The sequence below is a fragment of the Mesocricetus auratus genome, unplaced genomic scaffold (genome assembly GCF_017639785.1).
Source record: "Mesocricetus auratus isolate SY011 unplaced genomic scaffold, BCM_Maur_2.0 Super-Scaffold_4256, whole genome shotgun sequence".
Lineage (NCBI taxonomy): Eukaryota > Metazoa > Chordata > Mammalia > Rodentia > Cricetidae > Mesocricetus > Mesocricetus auratus.
Genome location: NW_024429182.1, coordinates 97753040 through 97769616, shown reverse-complemented (window position 1 = coordinate 97769616; position 16577 = coordinate 97753040). Strand labels below are relative to the sequence as shown.

The 16577-nt window shown below is 50.6% G+C and overlaps 1 protein-coding gene across 3 annotated transcripts; it reads right to left on the bottom strand.

The window, feature by feature from the left end:
• Nucleotides 1-438: 438 nt before the first annotated feature.
• Plekhb1 (pleckstrin homology domain containing B1) lies at nt 439-14721 on the bottom strand. Of its 3 annotated transcripts, XM_021229516.2 has the most exons (9): nt 14577-14721; nt 13205-13280; nt 11773-11925; nt 11110-11212; nt 9858-9897; nt 7179-7216; nt 6446-6550; nt 2148-2250; nt 439-1605 (listed from the first exon to the last, which is right to left on the bottom strand). In XM_021229516.2, exons 2-9 carry the CDS (start codon nt 13239-13241, stop codon nt 1594-1596), a joined length of 591 nt encoding a protein of 196 aa, XP_021085175.1. In that variant the 5' UTR covers nt 13242-13280; nt 14577-14721; the 3' UTR covers nt 439-1593. The 3 variants fall into 3 exon arrangements, with proteins under 3 accessions (XP_021085175.1, XP_012971815.1, XP_012971813.1); XM_013116361.3 differs by lacking the exon at nt 7179-7216; XM_013116359.3 differs by lacking the exons at nt 6446-6550; nt 7179-7216.
• Between the last annotated feature and the right edge of the window lie 1856 nt (nt 14722-16577).

The following is a 16577-nucleotide window of genomic DNA, read 5'->3' as shown; positions in this document are numbered from 1 at the left end:
GAAGGCAAAGGTAAGAGGATCCCTGACATTTACGAGCCAGTCAGTTTAGCCAAACCTTGAGGAATGTCAAAAACAAGGTGGAGATTGATAAACACACTCTGGCCGTTGACCTCTGGCATGCTTGTGTGCACACATACACAAATATTCTAACATCAGAGGTCTCAGCACACAGTGCCAGCTATGGATTATCTGTCAGCTCAGGGTATAGAACAAAGACCCAGGCATAGCCTCTCCTTTTGAGTCTTCAGAGATGGCCAACTTCCATCTGCCATCTCCAGGGGTAGGGAAAGGAAGATCTAGAAATGAGTTGTCCCAAATTGTTCAGCTCACATGTCACCAATTCCATCCAACTTCATAATGCACTGTATCAGTAAATGGTTGGTCACAGATGGCCTGAGGAAAGAGATCCCCCTGGAGGAACTAAAAAACCAGAGCCAGTTTTGGAGCCAGTCATGTCTTTATTAGTGTCTGCAGCTGAGCCAATGGAGCCCTCCATCATCTATGGGGACTGTAGTGGGCACTCTAGCCACTGGACCAGGGACTTTAGCTTTTCTATTAGCAGCTGGGAAGGGATAGTGGAAGAGTCTGGAACAGGATCTAATGGAGAAATTGCTTGCCACCTACAGGCAGGCACATGAGTGGTTCCCCAGGCTGGTACCAAGGTGGGTTAGGCCCACAGAGTGAAGGAAGAGAAAGCCTCAGTAATGGTTACAGTAATAGAGCTGAGCTCCGGGGATCAGAAAGGCATTTCCTAATGGAAGCAACTTCCTAAGGCTGGAGGTCCCAAGGAGCTCACCTGTCCCACAGCCAGGAAAACCAGGGGTTAGCTCAACTATCACAGAGAAGCTAGTAGTGGAAAGAAGGTGCCAAACTTCATGTATGGAGTAAGGATATGTGCCAGTACTGACAAAACAGACAAGATACTGTAGTTGAAATCACAAAGCTTCCCTCCATAAAAAGCTCCTGTCACCTGTATCCAGCAAGCTCCTTAGCCTGGAGGACACCATAGTCCAAACCCTGCCTCAACACCAAACAACTGTATTCTTTGATTCTTTGGATGTGTAAGAATGTTCTCTGCTCATTCTTGCTCCTTGCTCCTTGCTCCTTGCCCCCATATGTCCTCAGACTGATAACTGTAGCTTTGTTGTTTACTTATGATCGCCGTTCCTCAGATACTTGGAACCAAAGGAAGTCATGTTTGCTGTATCTAGAAGAAATATATCTATATGTGATTTATGGGGGTGTCTAGCAATAGGTGGGAGAATTCAACCAAGTGTGCCTGAGATGTTAGCTTCTTCTGAGAGGGAAGGAGGCTAAGTGGTGAGAGGAATGGACTAGGCATAGAGAGCTTAATGGAGAGGAAAAGGTCAGAATGAGCCAGGGTTTAAATGGTAGACAGCAGAAGGTAGTCCAGGAAGAAAAGGGTCTTGCGATCTACATGCACATCCAGAGGTCAGAGCCCCAGGGCTCAGAACCAGCAAGGTGACCACATGAGTGAGCCTAGAGCAGCACCTGTGGCAGCCCCAGCAAGCATGCCCATGGCCAGTGGGGCGCCCGAGCTGTAGTAGGGGTCCTCTCTCACTATCACGTGTGTCACACCAGGGCCTGTAAGAAGAGGCAGAGGGTCAACCCCTGTGACCTAATACAGTCACACGTTAAGCTATGAAGTCATTCTGCTCCCCCAGAGAAACTGAGACTTTGAGAGACCTGCCACCACATCCTACAGGTCATACATATGCCACTGATACTTAGTGACTATGGTTGTGGGACTATGCTACAGGAACCCTCAGGATCCCTGGGTGCCTGGAGAACCTATGCAGTATATCCGGGGACGGACACTAGTAACCAAGATTTCAGGACTAGGAAGGAGGTTATTGCCATTCCTACAATAGCCACCTGGGGTCGCCAGCAGCACAGTAATGTCATTGCTAGGCTGTGTGGCTTAGTGGGGATGGCACAGGGAGGCTGGGAGATCAGAGCAGGAGTAGGGATGGCTGTTTTGAATCTGGGGATCCAGAGGGTACTACTGGTGGGATTTGGAAAATACATGTACCCTAAAAGGTCAAAGCTTAGTCTTCACTGATAGGTCATGGACAAGGTCTGGTACAGGATTGTGGTGGGCAAAGGGATAGGGCAGGGGCACTTACCTGCATAAGGTGGCCCGTAGTAGCTGCTGCGGACATATGTGGCTTCGTGCGCGTTGGGAGGCACCACTTCATAGTAGTCCTGATACGGGCTGTACACACGTACCTGGGAAGTCCGATCAGGTCAAATGCCCAGGAACTTCCTGGTCTGGGTTTGGTCCTGACCCCTTCATTCTCCTGTGCTCCCCACCCCCACCAGGAAGCTGACAGATAAGGCACTGCTGCCTCCTCATAAAGTCCATAGCCTTCTCTAAAACGCTGTTTTCACCTTGGTCTCCTACACTGCACATATTTTCCATGGCTCCCAAATTCCCTTTATAGGCCTAACAGCTACAGTTCTCTCACTTGGAGAAAAACCTAGCCGATTACTCTCCTAGCCACAGGAAGAGAGAACTATGGTCAAGCTGTAGGTATGAATTAAAGGAGGTCTGGGGCAAAGGAAAGGAAGAGCAGGGAAGAAAACTGAAATAACTATCAGGCATCTACTGCAGAGCGGGTCCCAATGGAGGTGCTGTGCTGTGTTACCACCTGGGACCCTTAAAGACGGGCATTGCTGCCTCCACAGCACCCAGGACCCAGTGCTGTGGGCTGAGACAGAGGAGGTGGGATTGTTGCTGTCCCCTTCAGGGTCTGCTAACCTCCCAGAGCCTTCCTCAAAAGTTCTTGGGTTCTCTGTGACTGGATAGTCTCCTCAACTTTTCCATCCACTCCCCAAATGTGTGCCACTTAGGAACAAGGCCCTCAGTTTATGTCACCAGCAGGGGATCCTGCATGACAGGAGCCAGTAAATACATGCATGATTTACTGTCAATCCAAACCTGCCACTTTACTCATGGGGTGTGGCAGACCTGGAGGGTCCATACCAGAATGGCCCAACTTTCTTTAGACTGTTCCAACCTGCAGCTAGGCGTTGGTGGTGCACACCTTTAATGCCAGCACTCGGGAGTGAGTTCAAAGCCAGCCTGGTCTACAGAGTGAGTACCAGGACAGGCTCCAAAGCAATACAGAGAAACCCTGTCTCGAAAAACCAAAACAACAACAACAGAAAAAAACAAAAACACTGAGATAGCTCAGTGGTTAAGAGCACTGACTGCTCTTCCAGAGGTCATGAGTACAGTTCCCAGCAATCATATGATGGCTCACAATCATCTATAATGAGAACTGGTGACCTCTTCTGGCCAGCAGGCATACATGCAGATAGAACACTGTATATATAATAAATAAATAAAATCTTAAAAAAACAAAAGCAGAAAAGAGGTTTTATGTGTTCAACTTTACTAACACAAGTGGATTGTGCTGTCTCTCCATCTCACAGGCCTGTTCTTGTCTGTAAATGCCAGCACCATGCACTCCAACCAAGAAACCATATGCACACCTTAAGGGGTTCCTCCTCCTTTCCACCCTTTTGTATATGTGGAAGTGTGTGTGCGTGCAGAAGTCAGATGCAAGGTGTCTTTCTTGGTCACTTTTCACTCTATTGTTGAGATCATTTCTCACTGAACTTGGAACTTGCTGGTTCACCCTCACTGCCAGGACAGTGAGCCCCTAGCCTGTTCCTGTCTCTACCTCCCCAGCACTGCGGTTGTAGAGAACACCACTGTTTTCACATGGGTTCTGGGGTCTAACTCAGGTCCTCATGCTTTCGTGACAAAAGCTTTCCATTTTTAGACAGGATTTCATGCACCCTAGCTTGGCCTTGAACTCACTCTATAGATGAGGATGACATTGAACTCCTGATCTTCCTTCCTCTACCTCCCAAGTTCTGGGGTTACAGGAATGCATCACTAAGCCTAGCACTAGAACCTTTGCTCTTTGGGGGAGTGAGTGATACACAGCCCAGGCTGCCTTTGAACTCACAACCTTCTTGCTTCGGTTCCTGGCTGCTAGGATTATAGGCATATACCACCAAACCCAGCATTTTCCTTTTTGTGATGTTGGGGTTTGAGCCCAAGGCCTTATGTGTGTCAGACAGGCATGTACCACTGAGCTGCATCTCCATCTCTTGGCACACTAGCCTTAGAATTTTATCTTCTCAGTATGCTCTTCTGACAACCTATTGGCTGATGCTGAGAGGGTAAGCCCTTGGCTTTAGCAACTTAGACACTAGTGATCTTGGTAGGGAGGGGTGTTTTCAAAGGAATGGTTGTGGATACGTCAGACTGGAGAAGACTGAAGAATCCTCAAGGAGGGCGGGGAATCACCATTACTACACGAACCTGCCCTGAAGCTGCAGTGAGCTGGCCTCTGTGAGGTTCTGGAGTGGGTGGAAAATACAACCTCATGTCTCTCCAGGGCTCCTGTCCCTCCAGATCTGGGAGGCCCAGAAGAAAACTCAGAGTACCTGGCAACCGGCTGGTCACCCCAGGGACCTGGAGAACCCTAGGGCTTCTCCCATGGCCCAGCCCCTCCTATGGGTGAAAACAGTGCTGTGCAAACAGTGAGTTATATGTAAATAACATTCTGGCCTCATCTGAAACTGCTGTGTTCACAGGTTTATGGTTTTTCAATCCCATTTTTAGGCATTGCCACTTGAAGTCCTAGGCCTTTCTGTGATGAGCTAAGTAACAATGATCAAGCTAAGTTACATGCTTCTCATCAGAGCATGTTTCTCATTAATCCTGGGAGACTCCAGCAAAACTACGTCTACTGACCAAGTACTTCTGGGCTCAGTTGTTCCTCATGCCACAACCACCAGAAGCCTCATCCCTTATGAAATACTGGGGATCAACCCAGCACCTCACTCGGGCTAAGTACGTACTCCACCACTGAGACTCAAACCCAACCCCAGAAGTTAGTCTTGAACATGCAGATTTCCAGGCTGGGGTATATATGGTTGAGTGTTAAAAGCAGTGCTTGCCTAGCATGTGTGAGGCTCCTAGCTCAATCCCCAGCACCACAGAAATTACATATATATTTTTTCCCTAGGCCCCACCCTACTTAGGAGATTCTGGCATGCAGACAATACCAACAAGTGTTGCTGTCATGTAAGTCCCTAAGCAATTCTAAAACAGCATCAATGAACAAGAAAAGAGTTTGTAATTGAGCCGGGCGTTGGTGGCGCACACCTTTAATCCCAGCACTCGGGAGGCAGAGGCAGGCGGATCTCTGTGAGTTCGAGGCCAGCCTGGTCTACCGAGTGAGTTCCAGGACAGCCTCCAAAACAATACAGAGAAACCCTGTCTCCAAAAAAAAAAAAAAAAAAAAGAGTTTGTAATTGACCACATAATAAGACCACAAGCTCCCATGTCCACTCACATAGCACCAGACCAGGTGCTATGCTGATCCCTAGTGACAAAGAGTTGAGGCCCAGAACCTGTGTGCTGGCTGACTGGACTTGGAATCGCCTGGGACACATACCTTTGGGAGAGACCTTCTCCTGAGTGGGGCAACACCACCCTATGGTATGGGTTGGAATTCTAGACTAAATGAAAAGGGGACATGAAAAAGCCAGCCGGACACTGGCATTCCTCTCTCTGCCTAAATATGAGCACGCAGCCTCATAGTCCCACCGTCGTGCACACGCACGCGCGCACACACGCACACGGAAGAGTGTACCCTCAAACTATAAACATAAATCTCGCATTTCTTTCATTCCTTAAGTTGCTTCTTGTGAGATATTTGCTCACAGTGATAAGAAAAGTAATTACCACATCCTGATACCAAGAATCACCCAGGACAAGGATAGACCCAAACTAAGTCCCTTTCTTTCCTTTCTCATTCAGTGACCTATCTGCCAGTTCCTTGTGAAGGGGTACGAACAGACTGTCCCCATCACTGAGCACCTGACTGAGCACACGCTGAATACCCAACCCTGTACTGGGCTTCCTGGTCCTTGTCTTGGAGGAAGTTCCTGTTTCAGCAGTTCTAAGCAGACAGGAATAAAGAGACTCTTAGGCCAGGCAGAATGAAGCCAGTGCTAAGAACCAGTGACAGTGGACTGTCCTGAGTGACAGTGCCTGCAGCTCTGGGAGGTCCCCACTGAGGAGGTAGTTCTTTAAGGGCGAGCATCCGCTGGCCAGGTGAACAAAGAAGCTAAGGGTTTGGGCAGCAGAGGGCAGCATGGGTATCAGCAGGAGGAGGTAAGGGCTACAGCAGCTGCAGCAGAGGCAGAGCAAACACAGGAGCGTGGAGATGCGGCAAGCAAGTCTGGGAGGAGACCGAGGGCCTTGAAAGCCAGCTGTGGTCCAGTGAAGAAAGGAGAGCCATCGATGTCCATGGACAGGGAAAGGATGGGACGTGTGGCTTTGGAGGCTCGTCCTGATGGCCAGAAAGGAGGCAGGAAGGGCTGAGCTTGCACTTACCCAGATCCGCCTCTCAACCTGACAGGGCTTCCAGGAGAGGGTCGTACACCTGACCTTAGGGCAAACCCGACGGCTCCTGGGTGGGACGGTGGCTCCAGCTGGGGCCTGCTCCAGCCACAGAAACCCAAGAAGGGAGAGGGAGGGAGATGTCAGACGCCCTTTACACCTTAAGAGACTAGGAGACATCACCAGGCCCCTACCAGAGTCCTGTGCCAACTGTTCATGTGCAGGGGAGAGGCCAGAGACGGGGAAAGGGTGTCAATGACTCAGGAAGGAGCATGGTCTCCTTCTGGCTCCCCCGCCTTGGTTCCATGCACTGGGGATCCCAGTCGCTTTACCCCACAATTCCAGCCTCATCTGTGACTATATCCCCACGAGCCTTCCCCCGGAGTGGGAGGCACATAGAGGTACAAAGCACAGGTCACTCCTGCATCGGCTCAGGGACAGAGACGTCCACAGACACAGTTGTGAATAGACAGACAGACAGACAGACAGAAATACAAAAACACAGGCACTAGCCCCAGTAAGCCAGAGCCCCGAGGGATGTGTATCTGGGGAGCAAAAAGAGGGAGCAGGGAGGACCAGGCAGAGGTCGGAGGTCAGTACAGCAGGCAGGTGGACAGGCAGAGAGGGAGCATGGAGGGCCAGGCAGAGGTCAAGGGTCAGTAGGGCAGGCAGAGGGGGAGCAAGACAGCTTCATAGAGTCACAGAGTGCAGAACGGTCAGCCCTCACCTCCTTCTTCCTGCTGTCTTCAGTGCCACTGACAGGCCCTGCTGGGAGGGGGGCCTTTGGAGCTCAGAGAAGGGTTAGGGGACCTGGCTCCCCCCCCCCCCCCCGCCCCGATGATTCTTGGCCCTCTTTATTTCTAGCTTCCTGTAACCACTTCCCCACCTGAAAAGTCAAGGTGGCCCCGGTGTCTGACTGACTGCAGCCCTCTCTGCTAATTCCCCCAACTGGTCTGATAGCCTCAGGAAAAGGCTATTCCTCCAACTAGATTTTGAGATCCTTTATGACCAGACCCTGTTGACCTCAGAGGTCATTTCTCCAATGTCAGTCCCCCCACGGTAAACCTTCCAACCAGGCCATTCTCCAGCCCTTGGATGCACACGTTTGCAAACATGCACACATACACATCCCTCTTCCCTGCCTCTGCTCACAATGCCAGCTTCCTCATTAAGTTCACTAACCAAGTCTCCAGTGAAGGCTCATCCAATGCCTTAAGACTGTGAGACTCTGAACGAGCCATCTCCCCTTTCTAAACCTCAGCTTCCCCATCTGTCAAGTGGGACTAATAAACCAACTGCCACCAACCCCAGTCAGAGGATGAAATGACATAACCATGCCAGGTGTTTAGCAATGTCTGGCTCTCAGCAGGTGGATATACTCAAGAGGGTTTCTAACTGTCTGTCTTCTCTGCTACTTCCCAGTAGACACTCTTCAGGTGAGAGAATTCTCAGTTGTGCTGCCTGCAGAAGCAGCAAGCATGGATTCTGGAGTCTGGCAGGTGGGGGCCCACGTTGGGCCTCAGGCCATGCTTCAGACCCTCACCTTAGTGACCAATGGTCAGTCACTGAGCACTCTCCCCTGCATCTCCTAAATGCCTGTACTCCTCAGCCTGTTGGCCAGCAAGGCTTAATCCAGACCTGCAGCCTATTGTAGGGAGACTGACCTCAGCTCCTAACTGGTCCCTGGGTATTCACTCTCACTCCCTGCTGCTCCCTCCCTCCCTACCAGCAGGGCTTCTTTTGCTTGTTTTTGAGACAGGGTCTGGCTCTCTGGTCCAGACTGACCCAAAGCTTGGAGTTGTCCTCTCTCTGCCTCCCAAGTGCTGGGATCACAAGTACACACGGCCACACCCTGCTCCAAAATGGCTTTTTGAAAATACAAGGCTGGCACTGCAGAGAAGGCTCTGTTAGTAAAGTGCTTGCCTTGCAACCTGACTTCCAACCGCAGCATACCTGTGGAAATCAGGCATAGCTACGTGTGCCTAACTCCAGAGCAAACACAGGAGGATCCCTGGGGCTTGTCGGCCAGCCAGCCTAAACTGGTAAGCCCCAGGTCCCATCGAGCAGCCCTGTCACAAAAAACAAGGTGATGACTGGGGGGGGGGGGCACACCTTTAACCCCAGCACTCAGTAGGCAAAGACAGGTGGATATCCGTGAGTTCGAGGCCAGCCTGGTCTAAAGAGGGAGTTCCAAGACAGCCAGGGCTGTTACACAGCAAAACCCTGCCTCCGAAAACCAAACACCAAAAAAAGTAAAGTTAAAACAAAAAGTAAAATGAAGTGATTGTTGCTGATGAGGACTACCACCCAAGGTTGACCTCTGGCCTTCACACACCTGTACACACACCCACAAATACATGGGCACACCATACGTACATTATTACAAAGATTTTAAAAGGCAGATCTGATCTGGTCTGCCCATTCTTTCCTTCTGTTTAAAGACTGTCAATGGCTTGTTGGTGCTCCTAGAAGACACCAGGATTCTTAGAGCAAGGCATGGCATTTTATCATGTACTTCTAGCACTTGGAAAGCTGAAGCAGGAGGAGCACTGCAAATCTGAGGCCAGTCTGGGCTGCATGATGAGTTCAAGGCCAGCCTGAGATCCAAAATGATACTCTACGTAAAAAGTAAAATAATCAATACAATATTATTAGCACAAGGCACAGGCCTGAACCCCCCCAGATTTCTTTCCCCCGCCACTCCTGATCCTGTTCCCTAGGCTTCAGCCACCTCGACATCTTAACCCCTTCAGGCCTTTGCACATACTGGTCCTTCTTACCTGGAAAGCTGTTTCCTTCACCATAGCCCCTTTCACCCAATTTATGTTTACCCTTCAAGTCTCAGCTTCAAGTGAACTCACACCTGGATCAGACCACCAAAACGGTCACAGACTGCATGCCTCTGCCAGAGCAGTGGCTGATATCAAAATGGAAAGATTAATTAACTGGTTGTTTCATATCTGGCCCCTTCTGGGCTGAATACAGGAGGGGGAGAGCCTACATCCTTTGGTTTACGTCAGATCCCTGGCCCCTGGCATGGTACCCAACACACACTAAGAACCCAATACATATCTGTTGTGTGGACGAATGAGCCTTAGTCTTAACCGTGTGCAGAGAGAACAATAACCCAGCCTCACAGGACTGTTCTGAGTGGCATCACGCCTGACACATGCACCCCTCTTTCCTAACTCCCCTGCAACTCTCCAGTGAGTCTTCATGGAGGCTTCACTCCTTCTCTCCTGGGAGCACCTGCTGACTCTTCCCTTCTCCACAGGGGACTCTAGGGGACTGAGTCTGCATGAACCGCTCCATTATAGGCTGAACTAATAGGCAGAGACCGAGTCTGAGTCACCCATGATTCTATGGCATGTAGGGCAAGGGGGAGGGGGAGAGAGTGGGTGCTCACCGGGGTGGAATTTGCCTCCAACAGTGCTGTCTTCCATGCTCTGCAAAGCAAAACCCACCAGATCATGAGGAAAGATTCGCAGGATAGGCATATGGAGCTCCCACCTTGTAGATGCTCATCCCCAACCCAATCAGCCCCAAGCCCCCATATCTCCCAGCTCTCGGTCAGACAAAAGCAACTAACCACATGGATGCACCCCGAGGTAAGCTAATAACTGTTGATGGTTTGTGTTTTCTTGTTGTTGTTTCTACTTTTACAGCCATACCATTCTGAACTCCTCTGATCTTGGAAGCTAAGCAGGGTCGGGCCTGGTTAGTGCTTGGATGGGAGACAGGATTTCTCTGCACAGTCCTGGCTGTCCTGGAACTCTCCTTGTAGACCATGCTGACCTCATACTCAGAGATCTGCCTGCCTCTGCCTACTGAGTGCTGGGATTACAGGTGTGTGCCCTCACCACCCAGTAAGCTAATAACTCTTGGTCCAGCCTCTTCCCCTCAATTACCCCGGCTGAGGCTGGGGGTGTCTCTTGGGTGCCTTCTGAGTCTGGCATGTCTGAGTGATGCTCTTCTGCAACCCACCTCCACATTCCAGCTTACACAACTTCCCAGAGCCATGACCCACGCCTCAGGAATGCCCAGTGGATACAGGACAATTGGGCCTTTGTTGGTTGCCATGGCATCTGGCTGGGGTGGACAAGGCAGCTCTATGCTATCTGCCCAGATCTTGGCTGTCCCCACACCCACACACCCATCTCCTTCCTTCTTCTCCAGGGCAGAGGCCCAGCTGCTCAGGCTGGGGGCAGGAAGGGAAAGAATGGAGGGAATAGATGGCACTGAGGAGGATGCCCTCAGCCTCCCAGGATGGGCTGCATCTAATACTGGGGTGCTCAGCTTAGACCCTGCCAGTTGCTTCTGACAGCAGGTTTAGGCCGACCCCTCAGTTCAGAGTCCCACCACCAGGGCACCTCTTACAAAGTCTGTTGGGATGTCATGGGGTATGCCTGCTCCTTTCAATTGGCCTGGGTGAGGGAATCACTTCACAGGCTGCCAAATATCTGATTCCAAATGTCCAGGGACTCAGTACCTGAGGCATGTGTGCATCCAACCCTGGGGTCTCTGTGTATGCACCAATTATCAGTAATTCCACTATTATCCTCTGCTCAGCCTGTATGACAAAACCTTGATAACTGGTCTAAATCCCCTCTGCGCTTGCACCCAGTGCCCCGCTCCACACATCCCGTGAGTCCACTCACACGGCATCATCCCGGGTCTCTGCACACAGGTGCAGACGGGAACCCTCCCGTAGGTTCACTGTCAGCAGGCCGTCTCGGCTCCTGCCCTCTGGGGGCTGCACATCTGCAAGAAAGCACACATTCATGAGGATTCCAGAAACGTAGGCCCTAGTGGCCCTGCCCCAGGAAACCACACCCAATGGTAGGAGTTAACATCTTGGGGTCCTGTTTGCTGGTCATTGCTAACCTCTGATCCCATATACTTGCCTGGGAGTCTGCTATACCCTCCAAATCCTTTCAACCTTTCCATATTACTGGCTTCCTAGCTCATCTCTCAGTTACTGCATTACACTCGCTTCAGTCTTGGTTGAGGCACTAGATTCGCTGTGTGACTCTAGGCCAGTTACGTCACTTCTCTGAGCCTCCTTATTTCATCTTCATCCATTCTCAAGTACCTGCAGGTATTTTATCTGGACTCACCTCTGGGGTACAGCACAAGGTAGGAACTCAACCAAGGACCGGTCCTTAACTCATAGCTCACTGACCTACAGCTGGTGAAGGCCCAGAAATGTGTGGAAGAGCTCTCTGAAAGCAGCCAAGAGCCTTCCAATTGCAGTTCTCAGACACACACAGGAAAGAGCCTGGCCATGGGCAGAGTTCCATCAAAGAAGTGCTTCTGCTCACCGTGACACTCTTGGCCGACCTTTATGTCTCGGACATTGAAGTGGATAAGCACGCGGTCCTCCTCGTCCTGGGCCGTCTCATCGTGGTAGTAACCCAGCGTGCCATCCAACCACAGAGCAAACCAATTCCGCTTCCAGCGACGGAGGATGGAGCCTGTGAATATTCCGGACCCACCAGGGAAGCTGAACCCTGACCCTGCTAGGGCAAGAGCCCCATATGGGCTCCCTAAGTCCCCTCAGCTCTGGCCCCCATTACTGTCACTTCTTTGTTGCCTATCTTTTCTACATTTCTCATCCCTGCCAGCCACTGGTCTGGCACACAGCAGAGGCTCAACAGAAGTGCTGAACTGTGACCAGTCACTCATACCAACTTGTGGGAGCTTCCAAAGGCAACGGCCTCTCCCTACTGAAAGCCTCTATCTTGTCTCCTATCTCTGGTTTGAGTGACAGTCATTTGTCTCTGCCTCTTGCACTACATTGGGGATCTGCATTGGGGATGTGAGGTCCTAAGCCCCAGCAGGACTGGTATCTGCCAAATGAACTGAAAATGGGCAGGGGCAAGGGACATGGGGGCTCCTAGCCCAAATGGGCAGGGGCAAGGGACATGGGGGCTCCTAGCCCAAAGCCCAAGCCAGATATTCTTTAGTTTACCTCACTGGTTGGATGAAGGGGGGATGGGCAGGGGGCTGTGATTATTATGACTCTAAACATTTTATAACTGAAATGGTAACAGAACGTGCAAAACATTAGATGGCCTCTTAGCCAGGTGTGGAGTTCCAGCACTCTAGGCTGAAGAGAATTCAAGGTTAGTCTGGACTACTGAGAAAATAAATAAAATTAGGCATGGTGGCACATGCCTGTAATCCCAGCACTCAGGTGGTAGAGACAGACATTCAAGGTTGTATTTGACCACATGGTGAGTTTGGGGCCAACTAGAGCTACATGGAACTTTGTATTCCCACAATGCCTCACAACCCGCCCCCCAAAAGAAAGAGGGCTCTTGGAGCTATAATTCTGAAAAAGAGATGTATCTCACTTTGCTCTGGGCCTTGGTCTGTGTGCAGCCTGGGTTGGGGGGCTATGGACACACAAGGCACCAAACTTAGTCTGTGTACCTCAAGGGCTACTCTAAAGTCTAGAGCCAGTATGAAATGGGGAAGGGAGGCGGGAATCCTGACAGGTGGAAACAGTTGTATTATAAGTTAGTGTGGGAAGTGAGGAGGGAGCCTCTAACCCAGCCTAGTGTTGCAGGGGCAGAGGGGGAGCCTCAAAGGAGGGGAATCCAGCCAGCCTGGAAGGCTTGAGTAAAGAGGAGGCCAGAAGACCCTGGGAGGGAGAAAGGTTCGCCATGGTGTGTAGAGCCCACTGCTTCCCTCCTCCCCGCCCCAGAATCAGGTGCAAGGTAGACAAGGACTTGACCCAGAATCACTCACTCTGTCTCCACAGCCAGCCGCCCCTCACCAGGGCCATTTCTTCAAAAGGACTTTCCAGGGTGGAGTCGGGTGGGACCTGTCAGAGGAGCCAGCACACACAGACCTCACAATTCATTGCAACTCCTGAGAAGGAAGCCCCCAGCCCTGCCCTCCCTAGAGAGCCACCCTAGAACCATGCCAGGCTGTGTTAGTAAACAAACGCAGGCCAGGCACCCTCCGCCCCATCCCCCAAGGCTCTGCTCCTGCAGAGAATGGGCACACTGTCCCACTGGGGTCAGCAGGCAGCCACCCAACAGGACAGGGTGAGGGTGGGGGTGGGGATGGGATCCAGGCCAGGGTCAGTTCCAGAACCTTGGCAAGTCCCTGCTCCATTCTCCTCTGGCTTGGACGAGGCAGGTAAAGACGGGAGTGAAAATAGGATTTGGAAATGGGACCAGCATAAAATATCAGAGGCAGAGCAATGAATTTCCATGACAGGAAGAGCCTCTTTCACACTGGAAACCCACAGGGGCCGTTGTTTGAAGGCCACTGAGCACTGTGTGCTTGGTACACCTCTCTGCCTTCACCCGTTATCTCTCTTCAGCTTCCCGAGCATCCCTGCCATCCCTGTAGGCTGGCGCACCTACAGTGGAAGCCTATTTTACAGACAGAGAAGCAGGCCTTGGAGATGCCCAACCTACACAGACACCCTTGATTACAAAGCAATGGAGCCAGGATCCACACCCAGCCACCTCAGCTTCTCTCCGGGAGCTTTTAAAAGACACACTGCCAGTCGGGTGTAGCAGCATAGCCTTTAATCCTAGCACTCGGTGGGCAGAGGCAGGCAGAGTTCTGTGAATTGTTGTAGGCTAACCTGGTCTATATGAGTTCAGGCCAGCCAGACTTACACAGTGAGACTGTCTCAAAAAACCAAAACCAAATCAAATAAAAAAAAACGACCACCCAATGTGCAGGATCAGGCCAGCTCAGAATCATAACTGGGGAGAGCACTGCTAGTCTTTAAAGGCCGCCCCCTCCCCTTAGGTAATCCCGAAAGGCATCCACTGCAAACCTCCCCAGATAGCCCTGTTAAGTGGAGACCTTTACAGGTGGTAGAGCTGAGGTGGGAGGAGCAAATGACACGCCTCTGTATGTGATGGAACTTGGATCGGAGTTCGGGTGCCTTCTCTTATTAACAGACGACTTATTTACAAGCAGGCACCTCTGCCCTTCCCCCACCTGCTCACACCTGTTGCTGCGCAACTAGGGCTGGCACACCTACAGCGGAAGCCTTGGCCTCTTGTGTTTCTCTGGCTCGTTCCCCTCTCCAAGCTCTGACACAGATCTTACAGAGTCAGGTGCACACTCCTCAAGTTCCCCTGGATGCACCCACCTGTCCACACCTGCTGCCACAAACGCCCCCTACTCGATGAAGCTGCTCCCCGAGTCAGTCGCACCTGCGCTTTGTGTACCCCAGAGAGCTTGAGGCATTGCACTCCCCAGGCTGTGCCTGGAGCCTGACTGCCCCCGGCCCCGCCCTCCAGACCCAACTCACTCCCAGGGAGGGGGCGTGGTGTGGAGAAATTCAGTGACCGAGACATGCTGGGATTTGTAGTCTGCAGTCCTACGCGGAGGGGGGCAGAAGCAGCCTGGAGTAGCAGTCCTCTGCTGCTGAGGCTACACATAGAATTTTATTTTCTTCCTCTCTCTCTCTCTTTTTTTCCTGTTTTGAAACAAGGATCTGTCTATATTTCCAGGGCTGCCCCTTCAAATGATTGGCCTGAGCAGCTGAGATTACAGGTGTGTACCACCACACCCAACTTTTTTGGGGGGGAGTTCTGAAACAGGGGTTCTCTGTGGCTTTGGAGGATGTCCTGGAACTAGCTCTTGTAGATCAGGCTGGTCTCGAACTCACAGAGATCCTCCTGCCTCTGCCTCCCAAGTGCTGGAATTAAGGTATGCACCACCACCACCCAGAGCCCAATTTATTTTTCTATTAAGACATCTATTTGTCAATTATTTTTCATAAAATACTTTGCCCTTTTGGTATTCCAGAATGTGCTAAGTACTGATCTACATTCCATCCTTGACATAAAATACTTTCTCTTCTTAAGTAGATGTGTGGATGGCTGGGCAGTGGTGGTGTTTGCCTTTCATCCCAGAATTTGGGAGGCAGAGGCAGGGGGTCTCTGAGGCCAGCCTAGCCAACAGAATGAGTTTCAGGACAGCCAAAGTAAAAAAACAAAAACGTGTGTTTGGAAGGGTAAGGGAAATACCTCAGTCAGTAAAGCACCTGCCAAACAAGCACAAGGAACTGAGTTCAAATGGCCAGAACCTCATCTTAAAAGCCGGCATGGCAGTCCTGGAGAGAAGGAGACAGGTGGATCCCTGGCTCACTGGCCTTCCAGCCTCTCCTGATCATGAATCCCAAGCCACCTTGTCTCAGAACGTAAGGTGATAGCTACCGAGGAAGTGACCTGTGGCCTCCACGTGCACACGAATACTCATTCAGCACTCCCGCTCTAAAAATAAAATAATTAAAAAGAGTGAGGGGGAATGTGTGTGGCTTGAAGCCTGGTCTGTAATCCTTAAGAGGTAGAGGCAAGTACTGGAAGCTGGAGGATCAACAAAAGTCAAGGACAGTCTAGACTAAGAGAGAGTTCCCGGACTACAGAACCAGACCTTGTCTTAAAAACAAGAAATTTTATTATTTTATTTTGCCCTGAAGAGTCCCAGGAAGCTACAAAGGTGCTCTTTCAGATAATAGAGGGGCAGGTTGTTATTGTTTATTTGTTTGTGGGTTTTGATTTTTTAAAAGGTTTTATTTATTTATGTATTTATTTATTTACCTATTTATTATATATACAGTGTTCTGTCTACAAGTATGCCTGTATGCCAGAAGAAGGCACCAGATCTCATTATAAATGATTGTGAGCCACCTTGTGGTTGTGGGAATTGAACACGGGACCTCTGTAAGAGCAGCCAATGCTTGAGACATTTCTTCAGAGCCAAAACAAGAAATTTTAAATAAAAACAGAAAGATTGTACAGTCTGAGATTTCATTCTGAGAAGAGATTCTGGGAGAGAGAGAGAGAGAGAGAGAGAGAGAGAGAGAGAGAGAGAGAGAGAGAGAGAGAGAGAATGCAGGGACATGCCCCAAAGGTCTATAGCCATGTATAGATGGTGCCTGGACAAACTGCCCCCATGATACCCAAGGACAAGACATTAATTAGGTTCAGCAGAAGCTGGACCTGGTTGTACAGATCTATAATCCCCAGATACCTGGGAGGCTGAGAAGCAGGAGGAGCACAAATTGAAGGCCAGCCTGGGCTACAGAGTGAGTTCAAGGCCAGTCTGGACAACTTAGACTCCATCTCAAAATTTAAAAAAGGAA